This window comes from Haplochromis burtoni, unplaced genomic scaffold (assembly GCF_018398535.1).
Source record: "Haplochromis burtoni strain Fernald_Lab_line unplaced genomic scaffold, NCSU_Asbu1 Contig_98, whole genome shotgun sequence".
Classification (NCBI taxonomy): domain Eukaryota; kingdom Metazoa; phylum Chordata; class Actinopteri; order Cichliformes; family Cichlidae; genus Haplochromis; species Haplochromis burtoni.
In genome coordinates, this window is record NW_024582459.1 from 449,083 (window position 1) to 466,842 (window position 17,760).

At 39.0% G+C, this 17,760-nt stretch overlaps 1 protein-coding gene across 2 annotated transcripts in view; it reads right to left on the reverse strand.

Annotated features, from left to right (window-relative positions):
* Window positions 1-14,680, reverse strand: part of exoc4 (exocyst complex component 4) — a 156,461-nt gene extending 141,781 nt beyond the window's left edge. For both annotated transcript variants that reach the window (XM_005927181.2, XM_042222931.1), the window contains exons 1-7: window positions 14,564-14,680; window positions 13,528-13,717; window positions 11,565-11,759; window positions 7,424-7,617; window positions 5,986-6,095; window positions 4,037-4,137; window positions 3,774-3,928 (exon numbers count right to left, since the gene is read on the reverse strand). In XM_005927181.2, the coding sequence (XP_005927243.1) occupies window positions 3,774-3,928; window positions 4,037-4,137; window positions 5,986-6,095; window positions 7,424-7,617; window positions 11,565-11,759; window positions 13,528-13,717; window positions 14,564-14,643 (1,025 nt within the window). In that variant the 5' untranslated portion in view covers window positions 14,644-14,680. The remainder of the gene's footprint in view (window positions 1-3,773; window positions 3,929-4,036; window positions 4,138-5,985; window positions 6,096-7,423; window positions 7,618-11,564; window positions 11,760-13,527; window positions 13,718-14,563) is intronic.
* Between the last annotated feature and the right edge of the window lie 3,080 nt (window positions 14,681-17,760).

The following is a 17,760-nucleotide window of genomic DNA, read 5'->3' on the forward strand; positions in this document are numbered from 1 at the left end:
GGGACCAAAAAAAAACAAAAAAAAACAAAACAAGTGAGCTTCCCAGCCTGGACTCAAATGAACAGGCACTCTCATTACTTCTAAATGGCTCTGACTGAAGAAGAGAGCACAGCCAAAACCAAACTGACCTTCCACTTGATCTGAGTGCTACAGCCTGGATGGTCTCATCTACACTAATGCTTTCATCCAGACTTTGCTACATCTAGTTTCTACACAAGGGCAAAGCTTTCAAGGTAAAGAGGGAACACAGGTTACATTAGTTGAGCGTGAATGGCTTCCTAGTGCAACCAAGCTAGGAAGTAGCAGTGTTAAAGTTAAATTTAATCACTATTTGTCTAACGTTGGTCTTTTGGTACTCTCCTCTGCCATTTAATTAAGTTTTATTCAATTGAAAGCAACAGAGAGATTTTGTTTTATTGCAATTTATTTCAGTATTTTGTAGCTTGTCCTTTTTTTATAATGTTACCATCCTCAGAGTTTTGGGAAGCAGCCAAGATTTTCGGTGAAGGTATAAAGAAAATAGAGAGGCAAGATACATGTTTCAATGGGGACCATTTTGGTTGGTTGTCTGTCACTACACCCACAGTAACACAAGCAAATGTTATTAATGGAGAGAAACAGAGGAACAAATCACTATGAGCTATAACTCCGTGACACCAAGACAGGGACCTTGAAATGCCAATGACTCTCATGTATAAACATGAAAGACTGACAACAAAACAGAAATGTAAGATAAATGATATATGGTCACCAATCTCCAAAAATATAAGCATAAAAAAAGTACATAATCATGCATACATGCATAAAGTTGGGCACCCAAAAGTTACGGCTCTGACTTTGACACTGCTTTTTTTGTTTAATCCCCAAGCACACTCTAACCACCCCAGCCCTTACACCCACAAACACACCTAGCTACGTGTAGACGGACAAACAAAGTGTAAACAGACCTCCTCATTATCTCCCAGTGGAGTCCAACCTAATCCATATTGTCTGTTCTTTGAGACCACACTTCTCATTTCCTCTCCCGATCGAAGTTGACACACACGGCTGATGAAGAACCAGGAGAAATGGCAGGGAGCACACAAAGACATAAAGTCTCCAGGACTGCATGTGTTTCATATTGGAAGGACAACAATAGTATCTAAATTAGATTACCATCAGGTTGGTGCTAAGTCACAGATAATTAAATTATTGTTAGAGGTCTAAAGAGTGTCAAAAGGCTCCTCTTGAGATATTAAATGGACCAGGTTATCTCAGTCATCCTGCTGTCATAGACAAATGGACACACAGAGCAAAAGTTGATACACGTGGAATCAGTCTTCCTCTGGATGATGCCAAGGACCACTAAATGGGAAAAATGAGTCCAAAAAAAAGTCCATCCTATGTTCACTGTGGTTTTCCTGTTTTGCTTTGTTTTGTTTGTTTTCTTAGTTTGAATTGAAAATACTGTTATTAATATTCTGTGTTTTATTGGAAAAAACATCCTCACTTTAAATCAGTTTTCTTAATCGTTTATTCAGATTTCATTTAGAATCTACTATGTAATATCAGTATCAGTATTCACACCATTCACTCGCACATTCACACCTAGTGACAATTTGGATTATCCAATTAACCTATCCCCACAAGCTGCATGTCTTTGGACGGTGGGAGGAAGCCGGAGTACCCGGAGAGAACCCACGCAAACACGGGGAGAACATGCAAACTCCACACAGAAAGACCCCGGCCTGATGGTGGAATTGAACTCAGGACCTTCTTGCTGTGAGGCAACAGTGCTAACCACCGTGCCACCGTGCTGCCCATATCTCTCATCCAGTAAGAGAAATTTGTATTATTACTGTTATTTGAGACACTGAAACGAAGACTTGAAAAATAGAAGTTTGATTGTTTTTGTTGTTTTGTTTTGTTTTGTTTGTTTGGTTGTTGTTGGTTGGTTGGTTGGTTGGTTGGGGTTATAACAGCAAACACCAGCAGCCAGAGATCATACGTCCTCCAATCCACGAACACATGCACTGGCTATTAACTAGCTGTAATTTTAAACATAAGTATTGCAGTTAGCCCAGAAGCTCAAGAATCACTAAAACCTTAAGAAATATCATTGGATTAGGGTCATGACTTTGGTGCATGAAGACGGAAGCTATATGAAGTAGATCTAGATGCAGGAGTTGTAAAGGAAAATAAACTTTCAGTGAGGTGGTCAGTGAGGATGTGAATGAGAACATAAACCTCCAAGAGCAAGCCACACACTGCTGTTTATGCTATTAAGCTCTTAAGTGTTGCCTGCTAATCTGCAGTACTATAAAATATAGTGTGCAATATTCAAGACCATTGTTCTCTACAAGTGGTACATTGGTTGGAGTTTCCATAGCAACAAGCATTGACTTTAAATTGAAGTGAGCATAGGGAAAACTAGGTGTGTACGCATCCAAATACAAACACACACACACAACCTCAAAGTGTTAAATGCTCACACACGTATACTCATGAAGGCAACTTAAAACAATCAGCAAGCAGCAGAACTGGAAACAAGCTACATGGTAGCCTATTACACTGAGGTCAGACAAGATTCAGTAGGCAACAGAAGAAGTAAGGCAGACAAGGCTGAAGAGAACATCCCTGACAGAAAACAAGACGTTCCTCTTAAATGGTTCAGGATCAGTGGACTGAGACCTGTGCTTCTCAAGTCTGCTCACTGTATGTGTATGTCTGCAGGAGCTGACGTGACTGCTTTTAAAATGTAGCAGCCCTCTACGGCAGGTGTGAAATTGTTTGTGTGTGTATGGGTGTGTTTAGCCATGACTTGTCTACGTTTAAAGCAGCAGAGTATCTGTTTTCATGGTCTAAAGCAGGTGTGTCTGCAGTCCTAGCCGCTACTATGTTTCACACCTGGTTGACTGTCTGACTATGAACACTATGGGACTGCATTCTAAACACACTGACTGTTGCCTTTACTGTCAGCTCTAAGTATAACTTAAGGATCCACTCTATGCAATAACAAAAGTGAATGCTGACTATAATACAGTGAATATTAGTATAATTAATATAATGTTGGGTGCTTCCCAAAACTCTGAGAAAGGTAACATTACAAAAAACAGACAAGCTACAAAACCCTGAAGCTACCGCATCAACAGGAATAGCTTTTACCAATCATTAGGGAAGGAGGCCACATTTTATTCAACACCTTAAAAATTGAGGCTAGAAAAATATTATGACTACAGAAGGATAAACAATGGGATAAATGATGGGAATGCAAGTGGGAGCTTTGTTAGTCGTTTTAAGGTAAACAACAGTAGCTGCACATTGTTATTTACACTGACCATTTTGGCATATAGTTCTAATGCTACTTACCATCCCTATCAGGCAAACATTATCATTTCAAAAGGACTGCTTTCATCTTTCCACACAACAGCTTATAGTTCCCCTTTTATGCCCATCTACTGTCTGAAACTCCCTTCCCCTCCACATTTGCTATTTAACCCTTTAAAGCCTGAAATATGATCCAACTGCCAGAAAATTTGAATTTTCTGAAAATAGAGTTTATTAAATCATCTGAAAAATTGTTTTTTTTAATCATTACATTTTAATTTCCATATATGACTTTTAATTTCTATTGTATGTGCTAAATATGCCTTTTTTTAAATGCTTGAAAATGTATTGTGCAATTTTTGTGCAGTTTAAGGGATTAATATTAACCTTCAGCTTCATATTTTCTGATCTGTAGCAAATCTCTTTCGTCAGTTATTCTTCAGCAGTGCATTACGCCATTACTTTACCTTGGCTGGCTCTCCTGGGCCAGGTTTTCTCCCCTTTGGTAAGCATGGTCTGCTATCTGAGTGGTAGACCTCTTGACAATCTGTTTCAGCTCAGGTTCCAGCCGCTCCATTATGGCTTTAATGGTCTCTGGAAGCTTCTTCAACTTGGCCAGAGCCTAAAGAAAATGAACAATATGCCAATATTTTTACTTCAACCAAATGACAGAACAAAACATTAAGTTTACAATTAATAGCATGCGTCATGTGTGTGCACATGAATGTACCCTGATAAGGATGCCCATGAACTCAGCACTGTTCTCCTCTGGGTCCCCCTCAGTAAGGTCTGACTGGTTTAAGTCCCGAATATCTTGCTGCAGTTCATGCACTAAAAGAGGTATACGCGTACAGACACACTTGTTACCATATAGTGTACATTATTATATTTGTACAAGCACACAGATCCAATTATTTCAGTGATAGATAAATGTACAAAAATAATCAAGAACAACAAATAAATTCAGTTTTACACCACTTCGTTATCTTTTAAGAACACACAACTGCACCTAACCCCACCCTAATCCCCTTTTCATCTGACTTAGTAGACAAATTGAGAAAGGCAGTATCGAGTGATGCTCTAATTTCCATTAGATGGGGCCTCCCAATTCCCCATCAAAGCACGTTAAGAGAGTTAATGTTTATGGCAAGTTAATGGACTTTGGGTGTATTTCCTCTTTTCAGCCATTGCAACTGTAGTTTGTGTAATAATTATGACAATTATCATCTACAAATGAGGTGCTCTAATGCTATTAGACAAAATGGCAAGCTAGGGCATTGATGGAAGCCCGTTGCTGTGTCGTGACCACAGTTGTTAACATGACGGTATATAGGCACTTACTGCCTGCTGGCAGCTAATTGCCAGTGTTCTCTTTGCATAATATTGAGAAAACTGTGGTTTAGCTATTACTTAGAGGCCTACAGCGTGGGAGACTTGAGCAGATATTTAAAATGTATTAGTGGTAATTTGTACATTTGCGTATTTATGTTTTTTGAGGTCATGACATACACATGCATGCTGATGAGCTGGGCAGAGTAAATAACAGTAGGTGGAGTAAATGACATGATTTAAATGGTAGATGGCTACCTAGGAAATGCTAAACACGCAAAAGAAGAGGAAGAGACAAAGACTGAGAATGACTGAAAGAACCGCTTTATAAAACATCTGCTGAATGGCACAGAAATGTTGACTGTACCATACCTTTCAGGGAAACCTTGCCCACAGATGGTAATTATATGCTAATGTTGTTGTTAATCTGTCAGTTGATGCAGCAACGAGATAAAAATGCCTTTGGTATGTACAGTATGGTGCATTGTTGCCTGGTATCCACAGAGCTAAAAACAACACGATGAGTTGCTAACTCAGAATGCCAAGAGTGGGTGTTGGAGAGAAAAAAAAGTGCCAGGCTTAATATAAAAACTCAGAAACACCAAGGGAACACCAAGTTATTGCTGGATTAACTTTTTTCATTATCTTCTTGTTTGCGTTCCTCTGTGCTCTGCCTGGAAGGAATGTGGCTCTGACTGTACGCCCCTACAACCAAGAGAGGATTCATACATTTCTGAATACAGTCTACATTATCAGTCTCTGTTACGGCGCTGGTTAGCAGTTTGAGGGTAATAAATGCTGCTCCCTGCTGTGAAAGCACACATACTGGGTGACTAATGGTACAGGTAGGGGGGCAAGATGATTATAATGTTAGCGAGAGAGATATATGTTGTGATCATAGCTGAAGAAATGTGGGTGTGAGCCGTGTATCTCTGCAACAAGACATTTGTGACATGTTTAGTCTTTTGTATCAAAGTATGGATCAGTGGTTTCTGTGTGCATTCAGTGTGTACGTATCCATAATGACATGCAAATGGATGTAATTCAGTGCAACACTAATGACTTCATTATCACTAAGAATATCAGCATAGTGAAAATAGCATAGCAGGATAAAATTCACACGCAATGTTTTTGGATGAAACCAATAAAACTGCCAGTTGATGTCTTCCTTTCTCTGGTTTTTCTAATGTGTTCAGTTTTAATCGAGGGAAAGCATATGATTTATGGTTTTTCATGAAACCGTGTTCTACCTACGACTTTGTTTTCAATATATCTTTTCAGCCAACACCCTTTATTTTTTTCCCGTTACTGCCTCTTCTTCCCTTCCTTATTATGATCTTAAGATCATACCACTGCTGGATCCAGGTGTGCTAAACTGAGATGAATCCAAAAGCTTGCGTGGGGTAGACAGGCTGCCGACATCTAACACAGGTACTGGAGATGCATCTTTGGCCATGGAGCTGTGAAGAGGAAATAAAACACCAAAAACCAAATCCAGGCATTAAATGGGTCTCACATAAATATGTGACAAAGATACAAAAAGTTTAGTACGTGCAAAGAGAAATACAAATGCTAAACCTCCTCTTCCCTAATGAAAACAATCTACTGCTAAAACCAAAAGCCTTGCATCTCTGGGTGGGATTGGCGCTGCTTCCCAATGAGTCATTTATCAAGCCTTAAACCGGAGGTGGAAGCAATCCAGGTCCTTTAAGTCGAACAGTATAAACACAGTCTGCCTGCTAAGTGGGTGGGGTGTATGGAGGCTGGCTTGTTGTTAGAGGCGACCTAATACAGGAAGGCCAGGACCTGTCACTTGCTGACCCACAGTAATAAATCACTGTACCACACCAACCCACTGCCACCATAATTATTGCACCTCACACACACACAGAATCCCTACCATTGAACGCCACAGCATCAACCGTGTGTTCAAAGCCATTGTTTTGCATTATACCTAATAAGCTGTCACAAAGGAAGAACTTAAATTATTCTCCTTGCTGCTGCAAAACCTACCATCTCATTCATGTGATCAGTGGTGTTCAAAGAGAAACTGTATATGTTGTCATACTTTCAGTAATTGGCAATGGACATTGTTTCCGAGGTTTAAAACTTGGTTTGTTCCCTGGAAACCAAACAGTACAACACACACTATATATATATATATATATATATATATGATGTCCTTACAGAGGTACCCATAATGACTGCAGAACACCTAATTAGTTACGAGTAAATTACTGCTGTTCGGCTCCAACAATAAACATTTGCAATGCTTCTCATTCTTTTGGATCTTCCCAGCACACTGTACAAACAATGAAGCAGAGCAACAAGTTATATGAGGTCTAATTGTTTTTTTTGTCTGTAATGGTCTTGGTTTCCATGCAGTAAATAATTGGCAAGTTGTTCTTGGTTGTAGCAGCAATGGGATAACTTATAATGAAGGCACATCAGTATGATTTCAACTTTGAAAAGTTTAGAAAAACACACTGTAAAGGCTACATTTCTGTTGACTACTTAACAGGCGAGTAATAAAGGCTTTCGGTGCCTTGGACATTTTCCAGCGTTTCATTCTAACACTGTAATGATATGTGTAACATTCTTCAGCATGGGCAGCTATATTGGAGCAAGTATATGAACACCAATGTTTATCATGCAAATGAAATGAAAAGAAAAGCTGTGACATTTTTGACCACAAGTCAAGCAACTGTACTAAATGTAAGGCCTTGCACTCATGAATTAACAATAATAAAACAGTCCAATTTCTGTTCAAACAGAACATGGCCCTTACCCTGGAAGCCTAGCAGCATTTTTGTCCCTGTTTTTGTGCCCCAGGCGACTTGTAGACTTGATGTACAGATGGCGGTGCAGCTCATCAATGAGCACCAAGTGTATGTTGAGCTTCTTGGTATGGAGCTCCAGGCGCAGGTCTCCAAGGCCCTCTACTTGCAACAAGGGGCCTTCTAAGGACTCCACAGCTGTCACCTACATATAACAGATTACAGCCAAGAACCAGTCAGACAACCTCTACCAAAAGATAGCTGTGTCTGGTATCAATGTTTTGTACTTGAAAGAAGGTGGCAGAAAAGACAAGTCAAAAGTGGGGGCAGGAAAGAAATGACAGAAGCATCTAAGCTATATTAAGTATCCCCTCATGTTTCTACAAAACTACACACTCAAATTATAGGCAAATTGCCAACAGAAAATCTTACTGGGAAATTGAATGAATGTGGCCATCGCTCCTTGGTAAGAAGCATCTGCCCAGATTTGCTGAGAGGGCAACATCATTGTAATAGCAGTCCAATTGTCCTGTCAGGTTAGGAAGTCTTTAAAATAAATGACACTTAATCTCAGAGAAACTTCCTCAGAAGGAGGAAGCAATAGTGAAGCTGGTGAATAAGTGTAATCATTTCTTTTCATTTATATATTTAATTGAGGATGATTTTTTTTTGTATCCTCCAAAATATAAATAAATTAGTAAATAAAGTATCACCATGTGCTCCTGATTCATGACCTATATTTAGCAAATGTCATGTTTTTTCCAACGTGCTCTCATAGTTCATGAACAACAGTTATGTTTTCATGATTAAATATGCTGGTCTACATGTGTGTTAACCCATTTTATGTGCATATCTGAGTGCATTTCAGGGGCAGCAACAACCAAATTCACTGCCGATAATATTTGATTGGCCAGGGCAAGACAGAAGGGAATGGAATGGGGAGAGCTGAGCAGACTACAGGGCAGGGAGCATGGGTCAAGTATGTGTTGATGCAAATGAGAGTCACATTAGTGAGAAGATGAGCTAATGCACTGCGTGATCAGCCTGCTTTGGCTTAATATAATGTCTGATTATCTGTGTATGTAATTGTATGACTGTAAATCATTTAACGTTTATGTGTTTGTGTGAGAGTCAGGGGTGGGGATAGGGGTAGCGGTGGTGGGGATCTCATTATCATTGGGCTGGGATGACAGAGGAAGCCTGGTTAACATCATTACATTAGGGGGCTAGGCCTGTCACCATAATGAAGAATATGAAGCCTCTTGTGAATTTGCTACGAAGCCAAAGGAATGGCAAAGACGGAGAGGAGAGGAGAGGAGAGGAGAGGAGAGGAGGAGAGGAGAGGAGAGGAGAGGAGAGGAGAGGAGAGGAGAGGAGAGGAGAGGAGAGGATTTCTACAACCAAAGTCAGTCTGGTTTTTAACCAACCCCATGGGATCTAAGGCTGCCATTCAATAGTACACACAGAGCATAGTCTGAATTCTAATTGTCAACCCTTAGAGATAAGCCTCAAACAAAACCCAGGCACACACAATGTTGAAGAGAATAAGCTATGGTAGAATAGTGAGAGAGACAGAGAAATTATCCCCTAAAAATCATCTCCCCTCCACCATCACACAGGATCTTCCAAGTACCACAACAAGACAAGACATGAGGAGGCATCTGGAGAAGTAACAACAAAACACAGATGTATAGAGATGTATATATCCTGTGAAGGCACTTTGACAACCACAAACTGTAATATTTGTGGGGAGGGAGTCTCATTTAAATACCATAATTCTGCTTTTTTCTATGCACAAGTAATTACTTTAACAAAAACAAATATAATCCCACTAATGTAGGCTACAAAAGGGGTGATATCAAGATGAGGAGAAGATGGTAGAAATCTAAAGGACCGTGACTTCATATCCACTTATCTCATAAACAGCAAATATATAGCCTCAAAAAGGCTGATATTCAAGGTAACACCCTACATTTCAATGCATTTGAGTCAATTGACAATTCCCCTATTTATTTATTTTTTTATATCGTGCATAATTCATCAAAATATTTTTTTATATCAAATACATTAGATAGGCTCCAATACTTTCCTTGCATCTCCTCTTCACATCCTGGGAGGGGCTCGGACATGTGGAAGAGACTTAAGCGAAAGATGGAGTCACATTAGTATAATTATGAGCACCCTTCTAAAGAGGGTAAAAATAAGGTAAGATTAAGTTAATTCCTACAGACTCTACTCCTGGTGCAGTACAAGGTGTGATCAATACACAACGATTAGTGTACACTGATTTAAACCTTTTTATTCCCCTTTGAGACCATCTTCTCTGGCTGTCCACACCTAAATTTCAAAAAGTTTACTCGGGAAGAGGGATGTGTTTCTGGCTACCACCCAGGAGTTTTCAGAAATTTTTATCTCAAGAGTACGTAGTTTCTAAGTACAAAAGCGATCAGATCAGAGATCAGATCTATGACCAGTGTCATGCTTGCTCATGTTTTCAACACTCAAGTGGTTGTGGACCTCAGGCATCTGAGGTAGAACATCTGGGGTTAAAGACATGACTTGCGGTGCATGCTACAGTTTGTGAGTATGGCTAAAAGAATTGCACACAATCTTCACTTAACAGCTTCCTTAGTTGACAGAATTGCTTTCCTTTGAGTTTCTCTTCTTCTAAAAAATAAAAATTAAGTTGAAGGAACACTATTTTAAAACACTGGACGGGATCCATTGTGCATCAGCAGAGCCATGTTTGCGAGCCTTCCGCTGAGAAGTTGTGCAAATCTATATAACTCCACACCAAAAATCCACAAAGTTGACCTTGATGCCCAAATCTATCTCGGGTATGAGTTTTCAATCACTACTCCATGAACTTTTTGACCAATATTTTTTTAACAGTTGAGCACTGATAAACATTATATTCACAGACAACAAGAGTTAGATAGTTAGAAATAACAGGATAGTTCTTATGTAAGACTTGCTCATTGTCTATTGATCTTAAATATAAGCTGTCTGCCGGCCTATCACCTTGTGCTGAGATTGCTGTTTGACATCTAGGTGTCCAGTATCTAAAAATATAATTTCATTTTAGCTTACACGGTGCATTTATTTCATCATGTCAATAATAAATCATGTAAAATTAATTTAAAGTTTGGTGGAATCATTCAAATAGGTTATTTCAAGGTAATTCCATCATTTTATAAACATTAGTAATGTCCTTGGCCAGAGTCTCGTTTACTTAAAGAGGACTGTTCATACATAATTCATCCCTGAACTGCATAAATATGTCAACCGAGCCAAAGGTAAGAGTACATCCAACACCATTTTGATATGTAAAAGCAAATAAAATGCCATCATCCTGATCAAGTAGAGCACATTTGACAAGAGACGAGACAGAGGCAAAGCATCCAACTGACTGTGAACTTTCCACAACCTTTTTTAAAACATGCTGTACTGACTGAGCACAGGCTGAATGAAGTTCCACTTCTTTCCACCCCCACAAAGAGGATTTTTCATGGTCCTATGGGTGCACCATCATTCTTCTTTTTTCCTCCTCCTCAGATAACCCCATTCTAGCAAACTAATTATTACCAAAGTCTGGAGGCAGACGTGCGGGGGTGACAGAGGAAGGCAGAGAGAAAAAGGAAAGAAAGGTAAGAAACAGAGAGATCACAGAGCTTGGTCGTTTAGTCCTCAATGCCATCTTTCAGCTCCCCTGCTGCGCATACTGCAAAACATACATCAAAAGACATGCGTACACGCAAACATACACACCTGCAGCGCCCTAACTGATGTGGGTTGCACCCACTGGACTGTTCAAGGCTAGAAAGAGGTTCTTTTAAGAGATGAGAGGTGCCAGGAAATCAATCTTCAGCAGCAGCACTTCATAAATACTGGTGTTTATGTGTGCATACTGTGCACACCATGGGTCCCTGCTTGATATGTCGATAGAAACAAGACAAAAATCTCTTCCCTTTTCCATTTCTCCCTTTTTCCATCCATAAAAAAAACAAGCAAGATCAAACATGTTTTAAAAAAAGGACATATTTCCCACCAATCTTTCTGGGTTTTCCATTTTTAAACACTGTATATCTCACACATATTAAGGCACAAGATTACACTTCTACGAATCCCATCTTCAGCCATCACTCTACTTACCAGCATGTCTGTGGCATGAAGGTAGTGCTTGCTTGCCATGTAAGTTTCCAGGCGTTGAGGGACCTGCTTGATGCTTTCGATCTCATCCAGCAACTGAAGAACATGCTTGTGCTCGATGCCTTCTATCCACAGCTTCCTCAACTCGTCTCTTTTACAGTGAAGCAGCATCTTACAAGACAGGAGGTTCTCCTTGACCTGTAGGACAGATTGAGATGTCCAGTGACACAGAGCTAAAACTCCATATAAGTAGGCATTTGATGACAGTGGGGATGGAAAAACAAAACTTTCTTTTAACAAGAAGAAATCTCTGGCATAAACAGGTTAAGGGAGGGTTGCTTACTGCTTCAACAAGCTGGCGTAAGGGGAAAGAAAGCACAGAGAGACAATGCATTTGTCTGCCATTTACAGTGTTTAAATTAAATACTGCCTTAGACACTCATCAACAGACATACATTTTTATTAGGTGTAGGCGTCTTTGAAGAAGAAAAATGAGCGAGACACTTCCTTAACACAGTCATTATTTCTCTGTAGTTATTTTGTAATTTGTTACATAAGTGAGATGAATGCATTTACAATTAAGTTAAACACCTTTTACACCAACACAATTGTTTTCAACTGTGGCTAATCAACTCAGTGGATTTTAGGTTGAAATTAGGCAGTTAGGCAGCTAACCTGGGACCATACAGCAATTAGAATACAAGGAAAATTTCATTAAATACACTTTTAATGGCAAAGCACAGGTATAATAAAGTGCAAGAATAAACAAAAATAATTACAATTGAACTCAATTTATTTATTATACAGTCCTCTTGGTGTGCATGTCAATTTTTATAAATCTACAGGTTATTTTTCTCTGCATTATACTCTTGGTGAATGTCCACTAGCTGATCACACTGGCAGCTACTGCCCACAGGAGGTTCGGGGAAACTGAGTTTCTGTGCTGTCGGTACAGTGATTTCCCCAATCACAATACCTACACTAATTCCCTAGAGTGATTCCCCACAATGACTGCTACAGCAATGATAGTGGGGAAAGACATGGACCAGCAATAATACGGACCAGCTCATTAAGCTGTTACAGAGGGTTGCCACACTCATACTTCCAGGACCACACCTTGACTACACTGAAACCTCAGGACTTTTCAAGTGGACAAGGGAATTAATCTAAGCATTACAAAGAAATGTAGCAGAAATGCACTAGTTGTGATTGAAAAGTAGGGCTTTCCTGGACATTTTACTGTAACATTTCTGTCGCCTGAATATTGAACTGCTAGCTGTTGAAATGCATCTGTATCATTTGGGAAATTTGTCATCACACTGTACCATCACAGCTAGAGTTTTGAATGGCCAACAATATACGGTTTGACTTATATGGGAACGTGTTGCTTTGGCATGCTCTTGAAAGTGCTTGACATCAATTTTTGATGTTTTAATACAGATCGCGATTTTTTTTTCCAAACTTAAGCAGAAAAATCATACCACTGAGAAAAAGACAAGTAATGCTCATATTCACATCTTTGGGCATTTTAGAATCATAAATTAACTGAATATGTGTGTCTTTGGACTGTAGGAGCAAACTACAGCACCTGGAGAGAACTTAAGCAGGTACAAGAAGACCATGAAAGTTCAGTAGTTTAAAGACAGGACTATATCCACACATTTTGGTTGCATTAGATTACTCCTGAGAAAAAGCAGCACTGAGGCATTTAACATCATTCTGCTGATTGTAAGAATACTGACTTGAGCTAGATGCTGTTAAGCGGGCAATATTACTCTTAGAAACTTCAAAAAAGGTTAAAAAAAAAGATAATACTGACATAAGAAGTAGTTTTGATGAATAAAGAGATAAAGGAAAATGTATGAAAACAATATTTTTTTGTTAATAACAAAACTTGGTGCCACCATTCTGAAGTCTATCTAAAAAAACACGAGTCTATGTTTGTGTACATCTCTCTCCAATTTACCTGTTTGATCTTGTTGCGGGAGCTGGTGATACGCTCTGTGATGCTCTGGTAGGTCCTGATGGCAGTGGTGAGTTCGGCATAATGCTGAACAATCAGCTCGTCTAAATCCCGATCACACGTCTCGAAAGCCTCCTCCAGACGACTCTTCTCCGTCTCCCTGTCCTGCACATCATCGCTACTGGATAGAGTCCTGCATCAAACAAAAAGGCAAGGAAGAAATATTTTAACCCACAAAGGGAATCTGGGGGAAGCATTGTTGTTTAAGAGAAGACAAAAGCATCCCTGAATTCAAAAATGGAAATTGTATTTGAAATCCACCTTACAGTTGAAAAAAGAAAAATTAATGATATATCAGTAAGAGTATGGATTTTGTTATATGCAATTACGTTTGTGCTTTTCATACATTTTTTTAGGCAAGACTAAAACTATATATAAAGTAAAGAACACAGTTTCCTGTATTACAAAACTGTGGCGCTATTGGATAAAAATGAATAAATAAAATAGTGTGTTGCATGTGTAACAATGGTGGTTGCAACGACGATTGCGATGTGTGCCTCGTTTATCATGTTTATGTTTTTTCCTTCGTTATGACCTGCAGAGAAAGTGTTGTGAAGTCAATTCACAACAATTAGCAACTTATGGTAAGAGACATATAGAAAATCCAGCTTACCAATAAACAGCACCTTGCTTTGCCACGATTTTTTCTCAATTTCTCGTCAATATTTATTAAGAAAACAGCCGCTTTCCAAATAATGGTGAATAAAATAATTAGTCGTAAGTAACACTTAAAAAGAATCTTGGCTTGAGCAAAAAACAAAATAACTGCTATTAAGATTTGCCCATATACTAACTCAAATAAAATAGGTGAGGTTTAACTCTCTCCATTTATTTAGCAAAACAGGAAGGATGTAGCTAGCTAAAATGTAGCCTTAGCATTAAAGGTAGCTGTCAAGCCATATCTGAGAGCAAATGCAAGCACAGTTCAAGTGTCTCTGACGTCTTACTCGCACATATAAAAAAACTTAACATGTCTTACCTAATGACAGAGATGAGAAGACCAGAAGGGTCTTTGTTTTTGCTAACTGCACTCCTGTATCTCCCTGTATCAGCTGCCATTTTTCCAGCTGCGGCACTCAAACAGGAAGACAGAACCGCGAGGCTACACCGAGCGATTCTGGGAGTTGTAGTTTGAACCTAAAAAGTGTTTCTCAGTTCCTCTGTCTTCTCTTATCGCACGCCTTATCGCCGAAACCTTTTTTATTCGGAACTATATTAATACCTGTTATAACAATAAGCCCTGATTATTTTTGAGTAAAGATGTGGGTTTACTTCAATACTCCAACTGAAGACCAGCTATTCAATAGTCACCTTTGTAATAATCTCAAATCTAATCTTCATCAAATCTCGAGACACTCTTTATGTTACTGTGTGGTGTGGTGATGATGAGGACTATATGATAGTAGGCTTAATTTTTTTTCTCCTCATTTTTTAGCACACAAAAAGAAAACAATCTCACTGCAACATTTTCACCTCAGTTCTCCTGAGACCTATAAAGAAAGGTTGGGAAAGGAAATAATGTGCGAGAGAGCGAGTGTCAGTGAGTTAATAGCTGACCCCCTTTAGAACATACAGTAGTGGATTTTGCAGGGCTCTCCTGCCCTGTATCTTTGACAATCTCTGCTGTACCAAAGAGACCGGGAAAGTGTATTGATCCTGAAGCAAAAGGAGGTCGATCCCCAGAAGCTTGGACCCTGATTGATGTGCTGGTGGACTGAAAAGATAACATTGTGTGTGATCTTTGTGTTTCTTCACAAAAGAAAAATGCAATTGCTGTGTCATGCAGGAAGCATTGTTTTTCTTTTGAAGGTGACTAGCTTCCCAGGTCCAAGTTAAAAATTCTGAAATTTCCAATCTTCTTCCCCTACCCCATCAGCCCTATCAAGTAATCTACTGGGTTTTACTTAGCCAGTATTGCAGAAGCAAGGCTGTTTTCTTTCAATAAAAGCTAAGTAGTTGCTCTGGTTTCCTGACCAAATAAAAGTGCAACAAGGTCATTCTAAATGCTGCATTAATGCACTAATGTGTAATAAATATGACTTGGATAGCACTTAAAAAAATGATACCACAGCATTTCCAAAACAAATTTTGGATTTTTAACACACAATGCATGTATGTGGTTCTTAAAGCAACACCAAATGATGCAAGCTAGTAGAGCAGGGCGATATGGCCAAAAGTATTTATCACGATATATATTTGAAAATTTGCGATAACGATATAACCGACGATATAATTGATGCGAGACAAAATACAACTCCACAACATTACTAGCGCAAAAAGACAACCTTCCATTTATTTTCACTTAAATAAGAAGCTGGTTTTTATGTACATTAAAGCTTTATAAAAATGTAACAGTGCAAATGCAAATTCCTTGCTGAAAGTTTAACCAAAAGGCATTTCCAGTAGAAATGGGCTGACATATCCTGAGCATAACCATGTATAATATCCACTGAAGTTAAAAAGAGGTGCTTTGCAACATTAAACTGCAGTGTGCAGTACGTATTTTTCGGACCATAAGGTGCACGGGATTATAAGGCACATTAAGCGAAACAAAGCAGTCAGATAAATCAAACTTTATTAAACTCATTCTTCTTGCTTCCTCCACTTCTGTACCATTGATTCATTAATGTTGAATTCTCTGGCAGCTGCTCTATTCCCATGTTGTTGCAGTATATTAATGACTAACCTCGTATTGTGGATGGATTATCTCAGTTGTTCTCCTGACTGAAGTTTGGTCCGTTTACAGCATCCTGCCATGCGATTGCATTTGTCTCTAACTATCAGGAACTTTAACGTTAACTTTTATAAGTGGAAAAGTGTTAGTGTTCGTCCTCCAGCTTCACTGTTTATGTTATGCTAACATAGCTGTGTCGCTAGCGATCACGTAGCACATCATTATATACCAGCTAGCCCAACTTCAGTAACCCTACAAACGTCACTGCTGTTTAGTTTCCTGTCTTCATTTATGTTGGAAGTGATAGCAGAGCTGTACGTTTGATTTTTTCAGAAATCTCTCAGTCAGAACATGCTATATCATGCTTAGGTAACTAGCGAAACTAGCGAGCTAACTTCCGCTAGCTTCCTGCTAACTTCTAACTCCGTTAAATGTAATAAATTTTGTTTTCATGGATGCCTGGAAGTTAAACTTCATAGTTACACCTGGTAAAGCAGCAATGCTGATCGTTTTATTAAAGATGAAAGAATTTAGACAGTTTTTAACTCTCAGTGATGCTGCAGTGTTCGTTTGACCTGAAGCATACGGAGTTTAGGACCCAGATTACTCCCAGATTTAAGAGCATCTTAGTCCGACAAATACGACAATAACGACGGCCGCTTGCATGTTCTGCAAAAAAATGTGCTTTGTCGTGTATCTGACGGACAAACACCAAACCAGTTCCACATCACTGAAGTTGCACCATTTTTACAAACCAATTCTGGTTCATCTGTTTCACTCAACAATCGGCCATGTGCGTATGAAAACAAAGGCACTGCGCATGCGCGTTTTACTCATATTCTATCGCGATATTTCATTTTCCTATCGTTGCCTAACATTATACCGGTATTACCGTGAACGGTATAATATGGCCCAGCCCTACAAGCTAGACAAGCTATTTAGCAGAAACATACTGTTTTTGTGAGTAAATAATAATGTCCTTGGCTCAGTATCTATTTAAATTGCATTTTTGGATTCTAATTACCAGATGAGTCACTGAAAATGAATGATAATAGCTGTACTAATTATCCTGAGAAAAATTCAACGCAAAGATTAGAAGGCTGGTTGAACAGAGTAAGGTTATTTTCACATCTCAATTACACAACTTGGAATTTTCTAACAAAATGTCATCTCTGAGTGATTAAGAAGAAGATGTTTCTTTAGCTACCTGTTTCCATGGGAATGCGGAGGTGTAGGAGGGTGGGAGAGTAAAACACTGAATCTATATTTCACCTCATGATTAATTTCAAGATTTCTCACCTTCAAACAAAACACGAGCTTCGCATCATTGAATCATCTGGTCTTTTCTGAGCAGACCACTCACCTCTGCAGAAATTAAACAAAGAGAAATTGAATAAAGATGGAACCCCAACTCCACTCAAACATCATAAGGTCAAGGTAAAGTATTAATACTGTGGGGGAAAAGGCAGCAATAATATAAAGGTTAGAAGAATAAAGAAACA